Genomic DNA, 18,089 nt, shown 5'->3' with positions numbered 1-18,089 from the left:
CACCTGACAGGTCCCCAGCTCCTCAGAGTCCAGGGCAGGCCACCTGTGGGCATCCTGGTCCATGAGAATGGACTCAACATCCCTCCATCAATATGCAGAAGAGAGATACATGTCCTCCAAGACTGAAGTTCTGGCTCATGTCTTTTTCCAAAGCCCCTTTCCCAATTCCCAAGGCCTGCAAATTGTAAGGTTTTCCAGAGATTAATGAAGGTAGAAGATGCCAGCATTTTCTTTTTCTTTCTTTTTAATTATTATTTTGTAATTTTTACTTTACATTGGAGCATAGCCAATTAACAATGTTGTGATAGTTTCAGGTGGACAGCAGAGGGACTCGGCCATACACGTCTCGGTGGGACCATGCTCCCCACAGCAAGACTGGGAAGAGGCAGGACTGGAGACAGATAAACAGAACATTGAAGGACTTTGACCCTGAACTTGCCTTGGACCCTCAGGGAGCAGACAGGTTTGGAGACACTGATCTCTAAGAGAGGACTAGACAACTCCCCCGACTTGTTCCCTGCTGTCCCAGTGTGGGACAGGGAGAGAATGCTGACCCAGAGCCAGAAACTAGGAAATTCTAAGCAGGTGGACTTGCTCACCTTCTGTGATGCTCACCTCCTGGCCCACCTCAGAACAGTCTCTCCAGCCCTTGCAGCCAAGGTTCAGAGCAGATGGTGGATTGGGAAAGGCTTGGGGTCCTTCCCTGGCCTCACAGGCTCTGAGACCCCAACCCCCACACGCTGCTGACGAGTCAACTTTCCATGAGTCAATGCTCTCCTAGGTCTCATAGGTTGTCCTACATTCCATCCTTCCCTTCAGGAATAAAAAGAGGACCTCCAGCAAGAAGACACAAAGAGACTTGTTGTTCAGTTGCTTCAGTTGTGTCTGACTCTTTGCGACCCCATGGACTGCAGCCCACCAGGCTCCTCTGTCTGTGGGATTTCCCAGGCAAGACTATTGAAGTGGGTTGCCATTTCCTGACCCAGGGATCGAACCCACATCTCCTGCATTGCAGGCAGGTCCTTTACCACTGAGCCATTTAAGAGAGTTAAACAGCCGAATCACTCATCGGGCTGGGACAACAGGACACGGACAAAGCCAGCTGGGCATGGACGCAAAACGCACAGCAGCGGAAGCGTGCGTGACAGCCCCCTTCTCAAGCGGCTCCCGCTTTCCCCTCTGTAAACCGTAAACTGTCAGAAACGTGACTGCTTGAGCCACTGCGGAAAACAGTATGGAAGCCCCTCAGAAAACTAAAAATAGGACTGCCAGCTCCAGCAATTCTGCTCCTGAATACACAGCCATTAAAAAGACAAAAACACTCATTGGAAAGGGTATGTGCATCCCATTATTCATAGCATCGTTATTTACAGTAGCCAAAACACCATAAGCGTCCATCAAAAGATGAATGGATAAAGAAGTTGTGGAATATATATACATGTGTGTGTGTTTGTGTGTGTATATATGTGTGTATATATATATACAATGAAATACTACTCAACAACAAAAAATGAAATTTTGCCATTTGTAGCAATGTCAGTGAACTTGGAGTGTATTAGGCTAAGTGAAATAAGTCAGACAGAAACAAATACTGTATATCACTTACATGCAGTTGATTTCCATTTGAGGGAGAGGCAGAGATATAACTCTAGGGCAACAGCCTTGTTAACAAATGGAGATCAGAGAGGACCATGGGAGCCACCTTCACAAAGTGGAAGCACTTGTGTAGACATGAGACCTCTCTTCTGTGACATCAAGGATTAGGGACAGGAAGGTGGGTTTTATTCCGGATGAGACTAGTTTTTCCGGGGAGGGTGGACTGCCTGGGGAGGGTGACCTGCCTGGGGAGAAAGTCAGCTCCCCATTTATTCATTCATTTAGCAATTAATTAATAATTAATCTGTTCAGCATATATTTATTTGACACAGACATGGTGCTAGGAGCTGGGGGTGTAATGGTGAACTAGACAAACTCTACTTCGCATCAATCAAGCATTTTATACTGCAAAGAGGGAGGGAAAGAAAGACAAAAGCAAATAAAATCATTATGAATTATGTGAAGAAAAAAAAAACAAACAGGAGAAAGGAAATTTCAGGAGGTAGAAGAAGCAGTTTTCTTCAGACATGGTGGTTAGGGAAGGCCTCTTGAGGAGGCGACATATAAGGAGATAACTTGAAGGAGCCAGAATGGCAGAGAGAGAATAAGCCAAACAGGCAACAGGGATGTACATGAGCATAGCATATGCAAAGGTCCAGGGGCTATAAAGGACTCCGCATATTCAAAGAACCAAAAGATTAACATGACTGAAGATGGCAATGAAGAGACTGATCTGAAAGTAGTGTTGGGCCATCAGGGGCCAGACCATTCAGTCAAACCTGTAAACTATGGTAAAGAATTTGCATTTCACGAAAATTCAAACTACAATGAGGTATCATCTCACACCAATCAGAATGGCCAACATCAAAAACATCTACAAACAATAAATACTGGAGAGAATGTGGAGAAAAGGGAACTGATACAGCCACTATGGAGAACTGTATGGAGATGCCTCAAAAAACTATAGATCTATCGTATGACCAGCAAGGGCTTCCCAGCTTGGGGTACTGGTAAAGAACCTGGCTGCCAATGCATAGACATAAGAGACATGGGTTCGATCCCTGGGTTGAGAATGTCCCTGGAGGAGAGCATGGTAAACCACTCCAGTATTCTTGCCTGGGAAATCCCATGGACAGAGGAGCCTGATGGGCTGCAGCGCATAGGGTCTCAAAGAGTCAGACATGACTGAATTGACATAGCACTCACATACACGTGACTCAGCAATCCCACTACAGGGCATATGCCCTGAGAAAACCAAAATTCTACAGGACACTTGTACACCAATGTTCATTGCAGCAATATTTACAATAGCCAGGACATGGAAGCAACCTAGCTGTCCATCAACAGATTAATGGATAAAGGGCTTCCCTGGTGGCTCAGAGGTTAAAGCGTCTGCCTCTAATACGAGAGACCTGGGTTCGATCCCTGGGTTGGGAAGATCCCCTGGAGAAGGAAATGGCAACCCACTCCAGTATTCTTGCCTGGAGAATGCCATGGACCGAGGAGCCTGGTGGGCTACAGTCCATGGGGTCGTAAAGAGTCAGACACGACTGAGCGACTAAACTAACTAACTAACTAACTATATAAATGGAATATTATTCAGTCATACAAAGGAACAAATTTGAGTCAGTTGTAGTGAGGTAGATGAACCTAGAGCCTCTTACACAGAGGGAAGTAAGTCAGAAAGAGAAAAACAAGCATTGCATATTAACACATATATATGGAATCCAGAAAAATGATACTGATGAACCTCGCAGAGAATGGACTTGTGGATACAGTGGGGGAAGATGAGGGTGGGGTGAACTGAGAAAGTAGCATTGACATATACACATGATAAAGCGTGCATACGGGTTGGGTGTAGGTCACGTGTAAAATAGATAGTCAAAAGTCTCTCTATAACTCAGGGAGCCCAGCCTGGTACTCTGAAATGACGGGATGGAGGGCAACGAGGGAGACTCAAAGGGGAGGGAGAGAGAGAGAGAGAGAGTGTGTGTGTGTGTGTGTGTGTGTGTACATATATATATGCTGCTTAGTTGCTTCAGTCATGTCTGATTCTGTGTGACCCTATGGACTTCAGCCTGCCAGGCTCCTCTGTCCATGGGATGCTCTAGGCAAGAGTACTAGAGTGGGTTGCCATGCCCTCCTCCAGAGGATATTCCCAATCCAGGGATGGAACCGGGGTCTCCTGCATTGCAGACAGATTCTTTACCACTGAGCCATCAGGGAAGCCTATCTACTATCTATCTATCTATCTATCTATCTATCTATCTATCTATCTATCTATCTATCTATCTATCTGTCTATCTATCCATCCATCCATCCATCCATCCATCCATCCATCTATCTATCTATCTATCTATCTATCTATCCATCTATCTATCAGTCTAAATGTGACTGATTTGAGTTGTTCCATGGCAGAAACCAACACAACATTGTAAAGCAATTTTCTACCAATTAAAAAATTTAACAATAAGCAAATTTTTATAAATGAATTTGCATTTCATTCTAACTGCAAGTGGAAACATCAAAGAAGTCTAAACATTGGAATGACATAGTTGAATTTCCATTTATGGAGATAATCCTTGCTGGCTCACAGAGAACTGATTTAACAGATAGATGGAGTGGTAGATGGAGGTCACCAGTCAGGAGGCAGATGTACAGGACTGGTGAGTTATGGTTTCCAGATATCCAGTGGTGGATGGCAGAGAAGTTGGAGAGGGATGGGTGGATCTGAGATGTACTTTGAAGGTAGGCTTCTTGGTGAATAGACTTGATGGGTTGGATGCAGGTCTTTAGGGAGGGGAAAATCAAGGATGACTCCAGGTTTCTATCTTGAGTAACTGAGATGGAAAAGACTGGCTGAGGCAATAGGCATATTGGGCAAGGATCAAGAGTGCTCCTTAGGACATGCTCAATTTGCAGGTTCAGAGTATATCCAAGCTGGTAGTTGTAAGTGCAAATCTGGAGTTCTAGCAAGAGCTCTGGGCCAGATCAAATCACCGTTATCCATTTGGAACTTAAATTCATAACAAGTAAGATCATCTAGTCATGGCCTTTCCTGGTGGCTCAGTGGATAAGAATCTGCCTGTCAGTGCAGGAGACACAGTTTCGATCCCTGGTCGGGGAAGATCCCATGGGCCGCAGAGCAACCAAGCCAGTGCACCACAATTATTGAGCCTGTGCTCTAGAGCCTGAGAGCTGCAAATATACTGAAGCCCAAGTGCCCTAGAGCCTGTGCTCCACACCAAGAGGAGCCACTGCAATGAGAAGCCCCCACACAGCAACAAAGAGTCAAACCCTCTCCCCACTACTAAAGAAAAAGCCGTTGCACAGTGAAGACCCATTGCAAACAAAAATAAATAAAATTATTTTTAATGCCTATGTTCAAGTAAATAGAAGACAAAAGTACAACATTAGCATCAACATTTCGGATATTAGAGTATCTCAAAGGCTAGAGGAAAAAGTCATAGAAACCAGTGTTTCAGAGACTGAAACAAGAGAAATAAAACTGATAGAGCTCTCTCCATCTGTCATGATAGGATGTGAGCTCAAGGTCCTTCTACTCTGCCATCTTGTCCCTCCTCTCTTTCTCCATCTGTTTATCTTGGAATGATGAGAAATGACCTGAAGGAATAAGAATGGGAGCTAGAGAAACTGAAGCAGGGAAATGAAGGAAACCAATGCAAGGAGGTGTTCCTGAGCTCAACACTCCCATGGGTGACTGTGACTCAATCCTGCTTGGACCCTCTGAGGAATCCTGTGGACTACAGAGCTGAAATTTCCCTACCCGCTCTCCCCCATTGGTGAAGGGTTCCCAGTCATTGAAAAGCCCATATGCCTGTTCATCATATACCAAGAAGGGCAAGGTTTCCTGAAGGAAGAAAACCTGATATGCTTACATTCATATTCAGGGCATTATAAAACCTGCAATTTACCTGTCTCTGGTTGAGTGAATTCATAAATTTTACTACAAGCTTTAACTAAAGTAATCCTCACAAAATGGACAACTGATTTAAAAGCATCAGAATAAAGAAACTGGTGGTTGAATGTCCCCCTAAAAGTCTAGGAAACAGGAATAATAACAAGAATATGTCATAGTTGATGCTTGAAGAAAGTATAACTGCTATTAGTGAATCTTTGAAATACAGATTGATTTACATCCACTATGGTTAGCAATTAATCTTAACTGAATTGTATACTGTGTGTCAAATTATTAACTAATGATACTATGAGTTCATCATGACTATCAAGACTTGTGATATTTTTATTTTACATTCACCTTACCCTTTAGATTCATCTTTTGGAGTGCATGTTACAATATTTATAATAAGCATGCATAGAATTATTAATATCTTTTATTGATAGGATTATATGTTTGGAAGTCACATTTCCAGGCTATGGTTTGGCAGAAGGGATAGCAAGAGAGTTTGCAAGAAGGATTTGGGAGTGGACTTAACTGGACTTGGCAACTAGGATGATGGGACAAGATCAAGAAAGAATAAAAAGTGACTCTTAGGTTTCACACTGGAATGACGTGCAAATGGGGGACACAGTGTATCTAGAAATTATCTAGAGGGTGAGCTTCCCTGGTGGTTCAGCGAATCTGCCGGCCAATGCGGGATATGTGGGTTCGATCCCTGGGTCAGGAAGATCCCCTGGAGAAGGAAATGGCAACCTACTCCAATATTTTGCCTGGGAAATCCCATGGACAGAGAAGCCTGGAGGGCTATAGTCCATGGGGTCACAAAAGAGTCGGACACAACTTAGTGACTGAACAACAGCAACAAATCTAGAGGGTATCTAGAAGAGGAGGTGGTTTTGAGGTGATGAGAATGAGGGAGGCTGTGGATGGGCGTCCATGTATGGTGGCCTCTTAAGACGACCTGTTGTGTTTTCAAACAGAAGAACCTCTGACTGCTTGATCCTCTGAACTGGATTCAGCCACCCAGAGCCCAGACTGGATTTAGAGTCCACCATCTAAGTAGTAATTCGTGCTTTTGGCTGTGCCCCTCTCCTTGGTGAGGGTAACGGGCTGCCCTGCTTCAGAGGAGGTCGCAATGAACCAGCCAGGGTAGGAGACAGACTGAAAGACAACGGTGGAGCCTTCATCACTGCGGTGAAAGAGGAAATCCTTCTCTCCTTTGGGCTTACTGTAGAGATTCATGATATCTTCTTCCTGGAGGTAAGAAAAAAGCTGGTTAGAGAGGATTTTTGGGAGGAGGGAGATAAACTAACTCAGCCCTGGCATTGTCCCCTTTCCGCAAAGAGAGGGACAGTGGTAAGGGACATAGGCAGATGAGAGGGGGAGGCCAGCTCTCAAAACAGGCAATCCACTGGTTCCCAGTACTTGGCCCCACTCCAGAACCCCATCACAAGAGGTGCTTCTGATTCCTTGAACCAGAACTGCCTTTCTGAAAACAGAGGGAGTTGTAAACTCTTTCATGGATGCACTCATTGGATGGTTCAGGGCACTCTCATGAGATTCCCCACCTCCAAGTGGGTTTACACATTACAGCTTCCATCAGAAGCAGAGGATTGGCTTCATAACTACATATCTGACTTTCAGAATGGGGACCATAAGCATGTCATCCACCAAATCCAATTAACAATCTCCCCTCTGGTCTCCAGTGCCATTCACTAGCTTTACTTAAGAGGAAGCATCCCAGAGCCTTGGAGGATCTCTGGGAGATGGTTAGAAAGGACTGAGAATAGCCATTCTGAAACATTTTCATGGATGTATTCTCTGGCTTGCAGAGTAAGCTCTTTCAGTAAAATGAGTCTTACACCTTCCAAAGGTCCCTTGTGTTGACTTGGGAATCAAGTCAGCTTTCCTTCTTTATGGTGAATATCCAGGATTGCAAACCTGTTTCTTTTTGGTTTGTTTGTTTTCTTCTTTCTTTTTTATTTTCTAAATTATGAAAGGAAGCGGAGAAGGCAATGGCACCCTACTCCGGTACTCTTGCCTGGAAAATCCCATGGACGGAGGAGCCTGGTAGGCTGCAGTCCATGGGGTCATTAAGAGTCAGACACTGAACGACTGAGCGACTTCACTTTCATTTTTCACTTTCATGCATTGGAGAAGGAAATGGCAATCCACTCCAGTGTTCTTGCCTGGAGAATCCCAGGGACAGGGGAGGCTGGTGGGCTGCCATCTATGGGGCCTCACAGAGTCGGACACGACTGAAGTGACTTAGCAGCAGCAGCATAAAAGGATGATAACATTTACAGGAGACTTGGAAAATACAGAACAAAGTTACATATTATTCCACTATATGTTACAATTATTTTTCAGTTCAGTTCAGTAGCTCAGTCGTGTCCAACTCTTTGCGACCCCATGAACCACAGCATGCCAGGCCTCCCTGTCCATCACCAACTCCCAGAGTTTACCCAGACTCATGTCCATTGAGTTGGTGATGCCATCCAACCATCTCATTCTCTCTTGTCCCCTTCTCTTCCTGCCCTCAATCTTTCCCAGCATCAGGGTCTTTTCAAATGAGTCAGCTTTTTGCATCAGGTGGCCAAAGTATTGGAGTTTCAGCTTCAACATCAGTCCTTTCAATGAACACCCAGGACTGATCTCCTTTAGGATGGACTGGTTGGATCTCCTTGCAGTCCAAGGGACTCTCAAGAGTCTTCTCCATCACTACGGTTCAAAAGCATCAATTCTTGAGTGCTCAGCTTTCTTTATAGTCCAACTCTCACATCCATACATGACTACTGGAAAAACCATAGCCTTGACTAGACAGACCTTTGCTGACAAAGTAATGTCTCGCTTTTTAATATTAAATTATTATTTTTAGTTGGAATTTCAATATCAAACTCTCAAAAGTTACTAGAATGAATAGACAGAAAAATAGAAGCATATAGTATTCCCGAAAAGTACTATGGACCAATTCAATATAATTAAGATTATACAATTTTCACACAGTGGCGGGGTACAAATTCTATTCACGTTCCCATAGACTATAAACCAGGAGACCCTGGCCCATCCAGGGACATAAAACAAGGTGCAAAAATTTCATGGTCTCAAGATATTGAAATCATACAGAGTCTGTTCTTCTATTACTATAGAATTATACAAACCTATTACTTATATTTAGTAACAGATTAAATGAAATTGAAAGTTCCTCTCATTAACGTACTTCTCTAATTAGCTGCATAACCACTCACCTTAAGCTGCAAAGTGGGATAGCCCTGGATTTCTGTACAGTAGAGACAGAGATTTTTGTCCTTGATTCCCATGTAATGTGGAGTACCTTTTCCTTCCTCATGGAACTCCATGTCTCTACATGCTATCAAGGAAAGAATGACTGGAAACACAGGGAAAATGAAAACAGGTGTCAGGATCCAAGCAGTGAAAAGGCCATTCCTTCTGGTCTGACACTCACATCTGAGGGATACTTACTGAGCAGCCAGGACATGCCCCACTCCTGAAGTCTTCTCCCACTAGCCATATGTCAGAGACCCTTCATCAGTTGGCTGAAATCCATTTCCTATTTCTTCCTTAATATCAGAGCCCCAGCTGTCACCAGGATATATTACTTCCCCAAAATAAAAATAAATTTCCCATCACACTTACAGCTAACTTTGACTATATGCTTAAGCTTTAGCCCATGAGATAGGAGTGGAATGTTGTGTAGGATTTCTAAGAATGTTCTTCTTTAAAAGGAGTTCACTCAGTTGGGAGGAGCTTTCTTCTTATTCCCTGTCTATACCTAGATGGTGGTGAAGGTGATCTTGAAGATGGTAAAGCAGAACCCTAGAATCCTTGGACTCTGGTGGCATTACAGAGGCACCTATGGACCTTCGTCTGCCTTCTCAGGCTTCTTTTCTGTGAGAAAGAAAGGAATTTCTATCTTATTCAATTCCTGCTGGATGGTTTAGTCACCAAGTTATGTCTGACTCTTTTGCAGTCTCATGGACTGCAGCCTGCCAGGCTCCTCTGTCCATGGGATTTCCCATGCAAGAATACTGGAGTGGGTTGCCATGCCTGCCTCCGGGGTTCTTCCTGACCCTGGCATCAAACCCACATCTCCTGCATTGGAAAGCAGATTCCTTACTACTGAGCCACCGGGGAAGCCCCTAATTAATTCCTAGTGAAGTAGTGAAGTCGCTCAGTCGTGTCTGACTCTTTGTGACCCCATGGACTGTAGCCTACCGGGCTCCTCCATCCATGGGATTTTCCAGGTGAGAGTACTGGAGTGGGTTGCCATTTCCTTCTCCAGAGGATCTTCCCGACCCAAGGCTCAAACCTGGGTCTCCCGCAGTGTAGGCAGACGCTTTACCGTCTGAGGCACAAAGTGAAAGTGAAAGTCAAGTCGCTCAGTCGTGTCGGACTCTTTGCGACCCATGGACTGTAGCCCACCAAGCTCCTCCGTCCATAGGATTCTCCAGGCAAGAATACTGGAGTGGGAGTGGGTTGCCGTTTCCTTCTCCAGGGGATCCTCCCGACCCAGGGGTCGAACCCCGGTTTCCCATGTTGCAGGCAGACGCTTTAACCTCTGCACCACCAGGGAAGCCACAAGGGAAGCCCTAATTCCTAGTTGAGTGGATTTTCTGTCGCTATCAGTATAATTTAATTCTCAACTAATTTAGCAGGTGATTCCAGGAGCCTGCATGTTCTGCATCCACCTGCCTTCTGGGTAGGGAGAAGGGAACTTATCCATTCAACATTCTTTGTTGAATGCTCACTCAAGGCTCTGGAGATTTAGCTGAGAACAAGAGACATTGTTATTGCCACCATGGAAAATGGAACTAAACCATGGAAACAGAGAAATGACCAGATCCACAAGCGGCAACACCTGTTTTGGGGAAACTGACAGAGGCCTGAGACAGTAGGAGAGAGACCAAGAAAGAGGAAGCGAAAAAGCAGAGTGAGGCTCAAGCCAAGAGCTTAACGCTAAGAGGAAGCCAGTAAATGAAGAAATGGGAATGTGGTGGTGGAGGGGTTTGGATGAAGAGTGTTGACAGGGAAAGGAAATGTCAAGACCCTTACACGGAAAGAAGTTCGGTAAGTTCCAGGCTCCAAAAATAAGATTGGTGTGCCTCAGATCTCCTCACTGCTCACTTTCCCCGAACTTCCATCCCCAAAACACAAATACTTGGAAACCGTATTCTTCAATTAATGTGGTAAGAAGGTCACTGTTGATGGTTTGTGAAGATAGGATGCAAAGCTACACAAGTGAAGTGGGAGAGGGGGCAGTGAGGAAGTAATACAGTGCTCCAAGTGAAAGATGATATTAACTTAGAAATAAGGCTTATTTTGCACATAGACTCATCAGTCTCTGCTGGTGGATTAAATGGAGATCAAAGAAAAGAAGAAATAAGGATGCCTCCTGTATTTCTGGCTCCAGTGAACAGGGTGACGGTAGTGCCGCTAAAGAAGGTGGGGAAGACTGGGTCCATAAACCGTTTTGAGAAGTCAGACCCACAGTTCCACGTTTGGAATAGATGTTGTTAGAGATGTCTGCATGCTAAGTCATTTCAGTCGTGTCCAACTCTGCGGCCCCATGCACTGTAGCCCACCAGGGTCCTCTGTCCCTGGGATTCTGCAGAACAAGAATACTGGAGTGGGTTGCCATGCTCTCCTCCAGGGGGTCTTCCCAACCTAGGGATCAAACCCCCATCTCCTACATCTCCTTCAATGACAGGTGGGTTCTCTACCACCAGCGCCACTGAGACGTCTGAGAGGATGTCAAAAGGAAATGGTTTACAGAGACCTGTACATCAGCTCAGCAAACAGTTCAGGAAACAGTCATTGAACATCCACCCTATGATAGTTGGAATTTAAAGGCCACTAGCTACTAGCCAAAATCTGTTTTTGTTTTGTCTCTGGACACAGAGTTAGACTACATTTCCCAGCATCCCTTGCAGTTAGCTACAAGTCATGTGACTCCATTTTAGCCAATGGTTATGAATGGGAATGTTCCAGGCCATTTTCACGCTTGGTCACAAAGCCCTTCTATACACACTCTTCTGCTCTCTATCATCTTCTGTCAGATGGAAGCAAAGAAGGACATAGGTAAAATTTTCAGGGGAGACAGCTGGGTTGGAAGCATAAATGCCAGAAAGAAGAGGCAACACGTCAATCCAAGAAACCAGCTTTGAGTCCCTTCAGAGTGGTGGTGTGATAGTTACAGATTGAGCTCTGAAAATTGCCAGCATTTGGCTATTTTACAAAGTGGAGTCGTAAGGGAGAGTGAACCACATAGAACGTTCTTACCAAAGGAGGGAACAGAGAGTGTTCAAGAAAGAGTAATCAATTATGCTGACTGCCGCTGAGGAACAAAAAGTGAGGACAGAGAAATGGGTCTGGTGACTGGAAAGAGAAGCTAGAGATGAGTGGGCAAAGAACAATTCAGAAGCTTTATTGTTTGATGTAAGCACGGACAGGTGGGGAAATGGAGACAAGCTGTGTACTCTTCCATGACTATGACTGTACACAGAACAGTATATAGATTACCACATAGGAAAACAGAACACTTGTAGAAATAAAATGTGCAAATCCAGAGGAGGTTTTTAGTATTAAGCCTGGAAATGTTCCATTAGCACATGTCTAATCAGAGTTAGAAAGAAGATAAAGACAGAATAAGCAGGGGAAAGGGGAATGAAATCAAACATCAAAGGAAAAAACAAGAAAGGAAAATAAGCTGACTTGGATTGACTTTTTTTCAGCTTTATTGAGGTATAATAGGCATGCGATGGATTGATGGGAGGAAGGAATATTCCCCTATTATTAGAAGAGAGGACTCCAGATTAGAAAAATACAGGTATGGTAGTGGAAAGCTGGAGCAGTCTAAATTTAAGGACAGAGGTAGCAATGGTTGAAATTTAGAAGAGAGAAATTCCAAGGAGAAGGTCAGCTGTTAATTGAATGAATAATCTCTTCTTAATTAAGGACATTTTCTTTTGGTGAGGAGAGTTCCAGATCCATCACACCCTCATTTCTGAGTACAGGTCTCCTTTCCTCATACCCTTCCCAGACAGTTTGAGGGAACCATCTTGCCCTTTCCTGCCTTGCTTGAGGACACTGAAGCTGTCCCCAAGAATATGCTTCCCAAGCTCACACAAGCTCGGCCCCATCCCCAGTGAAGCTGATGTCCCTTTAAGGGCAACACAGTGGCTTTGATTGTCACTCACCAGGTTTAACGTTGTTGCTAGAAGGAACTGCTATTAACGAATTTCCTTTTACGACCCACACCATCTGTCGAAAATCACGAATGTGACGGTAATTGGGATCTTTTTGCACTGCCAGAAGACAGAAAATCACAAAATATACATGAGGTTATTGTAAACTTTAGGACTCCAATTGCAACTGGTAATAAAGGCCTTTGATTCCTAAGATTCCTAGGAGTAGATTTACTGCTCTGACAAAGAATAGCTATTGGAAAAATGAAAGGGAAATAAGACAGGGGCTGGTTTGTGAACCAACGCATCTGAAAGAAGCTGCATGCACTCATAGTCCCAAGAGTCTTTCAAGATTCACCCTTTTTTCTAGGATTATCATTGACTTGTCTTTTTGCTGATTGATAGTCTCTGGGTAGTAACAAAACAAAGTATATATAAATCAGTCATCAATACATTGTTTCTTATTTACTCTCTTTATCAAAATAAATAAGTAGTTCTAGAACTACTTATTTATTTTGAATGAATAATTTGGACTACAAGGATTTCTTGTACAAAACAGAAACCCCTGTACTCCATTTCTTTGGGGAGACCAGATGGAAGTATTTCCAAGCTGGTTTGTGATTCACCACTTACACATAGGGCGTGCCATGTTGGCTTCAGGGCTTTCTGCGAAGAGGACGAGGTAGACCAGATAGTGAAGAGGCTGTGGTCAGCGATTAGTCTTGTAGGGAAAGAGGGAAGAAAAACACGTTATCCATTTGTCTCCCTTCCCCCGGAATTCTGTATAAAAAAAACTGTCCTGAGACTCTATCTTAGATGTACATTTGAGAGTAAGGATGGGAAAAGCATGTTCCAAGGCTGTAAAACCCAAGATGGAAGCTCCCGTCACTGTTGGGGCTGAGTGGTCCTGGCTTTCCAGGCTTCAGTGACCCTGGGATGCCCTCCATCCATCACAGCTAGGATTGTTAGGAGATTTCAGTGCGTCAGCTCAGGTACCTTCTGGTGCAGCAAGTCTCTGGATTTAGAGGAAGAAACAGTGCCTGCCTGTCTCCATTTAGCACAGCTGATGAGCCACCAGCTATCCTGACTTGAAGCTTGAGCATCCTAAATAACCAGTGGCTACCCTGTTTTTCTGACTCACATCTCCCCCAACCCTTCATCCAAAGAGGCATCTCTGCACAAGGATGTCCATGGACCACATTAGGTATTTTAACTGTTCAGTTCAGTTCAGTTCAGTCGCTCAGTCGTGTCTGACTCTTTGCAACCCCATGAATCACAGCACACCAGGCCTCCCTGTCCATCACCAACTCCCGGAGTTCACTCAGACTCACGTCCATCGAGTCAGTGATGCCATCCAACCATCTCATCCTCTGTCGTCCCCTTCTCCTCCTGCCCCCAATCCCTCCCAGCATCAGAGTCTTTTCCAATGAGTCAACTCTTCACGTGAGGTGGCCAAAGTACTGGAGTTTCAGCTTTAGCATCATTCCTTCCAAAGAAATCCCAGGGTTGATCTCCATCAGAATGGACTGGTTGGATCTCCTTGCAGTTCAAGGGACCCTCAAGAGTCTTCTCCAACACCACAGTTCAAAAGCATCAATTCTTCAACGCTCAGCCTTCTTCACAGTCCAACTCTCACATCCATACATGACCACAGGAAAAACCATAGCCTTGACTAGATGGACCTTAGTCAGCAAAGTAATGTCTCTGCTTTTGAATATACTATCTAGGTTGGTCATAACTTTTCTGTCAGGGGACATCTATCTCTGAGCTTCTGGTTAGGGAATGGTGACAATTCCCCAAGAAGACCACAAACTCCCCACAATGAGAACCAATTGTTCACATCCCCCTCTGCCTCCGGATATGCAGTGCCTGAATCTATAGTCGTCCCTAGAGAAAGAGTAAACCCACTACCAGCAGCACTCTGGAAGCAGTCTCAGTTCCTCTGACACTGTGGATCTTGGACCAAGGCTCCCAGAGGTTCCTCAAAGCTGGACACAGAGCAGTGAAAAAAAGTTTCCCATACACAGTTTCTGAGGAGCAGCAGTTACCTTTGTCCAAAGAGATGCTCTTGTCCTAGAGCCCAATCTTATGGTTTCACCTGCACCCAAGTGCCCTGTAGAACTGTCCAGGACTTCCAGGGCTTTAAATGAGTGAGAAAGGAGGGTTATTTCCTGGCTCTGGGTGTGCCCACTTTGGCAAGAAAACTGGTCCAAGACAGAGGTCTCATGACGATTCAGTGAGTGACTGAGAAGCAACACAGGTGTGGCCAGGCTGGGGTCCTAGAGAAACCAGAGGAGAGTAAATGTCAGGAAACACCAATGAGGAAATACAGAAAAGGCCAGATGCTGAGTTAAGAAGGAGAACTTCCTTCTGGACTGCTTTGGAGGCAGAGGTGTGGCTCACTTGATTCACTGACGGTGTGAGCCATGGCCTCATTCATATCCTATTTGGGGTAATCCATAGTCCTCCTTTCAGAGTTTTGCATAACCAACATTGAGAGCTCATTCTGTATCTGATAGAGATGTACCTGATGAATCTTTCATCCTTTAGGAGTCATTAATCTTTATTTCTTATGGAAGAAAACAGTCCCTGAGAGATGGCAAAACTTACCCAAAGTCATATAGCCACTAAGAAATGTAGCTAAGTTAAAAATCAAGTCTTTCTGGGCTTCCCTGGTATCTCAGTGGTGAAAACTCCACCTGCGAATGCAGGAGGCAGGTTTGATCCCTGATCCAGTAAGATTCCTATATGCTGTGGGGCAACTAAGCCCATGAGCCACAACGATTGAGCTTGTGCTCTAGAGTCCAGGAATCACAACTACTGAGCCCACATGTCACAACTAGTGAAGTCCATACCCTAGAGCCTGTGCTCCGCAACAAAAGAGGACACTGAAACAAGAAGCCTTTGTCCTGCAACGAAGAGCAGCCCCCACTCACCGCAACTAGAGAAAACCCCGTGTGTGTGTGTGTGTGTGTGTGTGTGTTAGTTGCTTAATCGTGTCCCTTTGCAACCCCACAGACTGTAGCCCACCAGGCCCCTCTGTCCATGGGATTCTCTAGGCAAGAACACTGGAGTGGGTTGCCATTTCCTTCTCCAAAAGGAACTATAGAAAGAAAGTGAAGTCGCCCTGCACAGCAACAAAGACCCAGCACAGCCAAAAATAAACAAAAAAATTATTTTTTTAAAGTCACACCTTTCTGTTCTTAACCACTATGTAGTGTGTTGCCTTTGGGTCATGATTTCCTGCACCCTGTGTTAACTGAGATACATAGGAAGCCTTGTGCTTGGTGGTGGGTATTAAAAACTGCACTGTGTCTAAGGAGACTCACTTAATAGGAGGAAATTTGGAGGTCTCCTGGCTTCCTGTCTCTGCTTCAGGAATCAGACAGCCTCAACATTGGTGGTGAAAGGGAACCATTACCCTTGAAACCCATATTGTTGGTCAGTCCTACGTGGCGCTAGTGGTAAAGAATATGTGTGCCATCGCAGGGGATGTGGGAGATGCTGGTTCAATCCCTCCATCTGGAAGATCCCCTGGAGGAGGGCATGGCAACCCACTCCAGTATTCTCGCCTGGAGAATCCCAGGGACAGAGGAGCCTGGCGGGCTGCAGTCCACGGGGTCACAAAGAGTTGACACAACTTAACATGCAAACTGGAGAAGGCAATGGCACCCCACTCCAGTACTCTTGCCTGGAAAATCCCATGGATGGAGGACCCTGGAAGGCTGCGGTCCATGGGGTCTCTGAGGGTCGGACACGACTGAGTGACTTCACTTTCACTTTTCATTTTCACGCATTGGAGAAGGAAATGGCAACCCACTCCAGTGTTCTTACCTGGAGAATCCCAGGGACGGGAGACCCTGGTGAGCTGCCGTCTATGGGGTCGCACAGAGTCGGACACGACTGAAGTGACTCAGGAACAGCAGCAGCATGCAAACACACATGCCTAAAATTAAAGAAGTATTCATTCCATGCCAAGATTTACTTCCACATTACTCACAACCACTGATCAGGGCTCTGTTCTCTGAAACCCACCACTGACTCTCTCCCATTGAGTACTGCAATAGTCCCTAACTGGCCTCCCTGCTTCTGTTCTTACCTCCCTCAAGTTAAACTCCCACTCAGCAGCAGTGAGCAGGATCAAAGATGTCAATGTGATCCTATCACTGCCCTGCTCAGGACTCTTGCATGGCTTCACATCACACCCCAAAGGCGCTCAACACAGCTCACACAAGCACACGTAAACTTGCCCTTGCTTATAAACTTGCCCTTGCTTGTCTCTCTGCACGTCTTCTATCCCTGCCCTTCCTACCCTCCCTGCTCTGGTGTCTTGCTGATTCTACCCCCCACCCCCAACAAAGAGCTCATCTTCTCAGGGAGCCTCTCTTGTTTCTCTGCAGGAATTGGGCTTTCCCAGACCTTATGGGGTCCACCCCTTTACTTCCTTGCATTTGCAAAAAAAAAAAAAACAGCCTCTAAATGATGTCTTCCCTGACTGCTCTGTCTCCAAGAGCCTGCTCACTCATGCTCTGATTTCTAATTCTTCTCTATTATTTTCTTTATAATATGTATGTTGCCATCACCATGGATATTTATCTGTGTATGTACATATGTATATATGTATGCACATAGACACGTATGTATGTGTGTATTGTCCTCAGCATCAAAATGCCAGCTTCGTGGGGCCAAGGAACTTGTCTGTCTTGTTAACTAGATCCTTAATGTTGGAAATAGTGTCTCACCCATTTTGGGGAATAGTAAAAATGTATTAAGTAAACAAAGGAATGAATGGAATATTCTATGAATAAGAGGAAGACTGGGAAGAGAGAAAGGGAGAGAGCTGCCTTTTAGGGGCATCTGTTGAGATGAGAGGCAAGTTCCTGCCCCTCTCATGGAGAAGGGTCAGGGGTTGCTCTCCTATCCCATAGCAGAAATAGACTACCCCAAGAAGATCTCTCAAACAAGTAGAGGAGACTAGGAGCTTCACCTTCAGCTGGATGATTGATATACCTAGAGATCCTCGGGCTCACCCTGGCTCCTCAGCCAGGACAAGGTGTAGGGAGGGAGTTCTTGGGAAGCCTGATATGGGTTCCAGCCTTGAACCCAAGAGACTGTACACCCCAGTTGGTCCAAGAGCATCAGTTTATGCCCATTGTCCCAGGGTGATATTTGTTTGGGTTTTTATTATTTTGGGTTTTGGGGTGTTTTGGGGGGGTATTTTTGTTTTGTTCTGGGGAGGTTGTTTTTGTTTTGTTTTGACTCTGCTGCATGGCTTGCGGGATCTTAGTTCCCCTAGAGTGAGTGAGTGAAGTGGCTCAGTCGTGTCTGACTCTTTGCAACCCCATGGACTGTAGCCTACCAGGCTC

The 18,089-nt window shown here is 45.0% G+C and overlaps 1 protein-coding gene across 1 annotated transcript; it reads right to left on the bottom strand.

Moving 5' to 3' along the window:
• Positions 1–6,313: 6,313 nt before the first annotated feature.
• IL36B (interleukin 36 beta) lies at positions 6,314–14,990 on the bottom strand. The gene is made up of 5 exons (XM_040224233.1): positions 14,772–14,990; positions 13,357–13,444; positions 12,736–12,843; positions 8,767–8,906; positions 6,314–6,772 (listed from the first exon to the last, which is right to left on the bottom strand). Exons 2-5 carry the CDS (start codon positions 13,370–13,372, stop codon positions 6,560–6,562), a joined length of 477 nt encoding a protein of 158 aa, XP_040080167.1. The 5' UTR covers positions 13,373–13,444; positions 14,772–14,990; the 3' UTR covers positions 6,314–6,559.
• Positions 14,991–18,089: the final 3,099 nt, after the last annotated feature.

The sequence above is a fragment of the Oryx dammah genome, unplaced genomic scaffold (genome assembly GCF_014754425.2).
Source record: "Oryx dammah isolate SB20612 unplaced genomic scaffold, SCBI_Odam_1.1 HiC_scaffold_25, whole genome shotgun sequence".
NCBI classification, from domain to species: domain Eukaryota; kingdom Metazoa; phylum Chordata; class Mammalia; order Artiodactyla; family Bovidae; genus Oryx; species Oryx dammah.
Note: the sequence above shows the minus strand (reverse complement) of the source record. Positions and strands in the feature narration are given on the sequence as shown.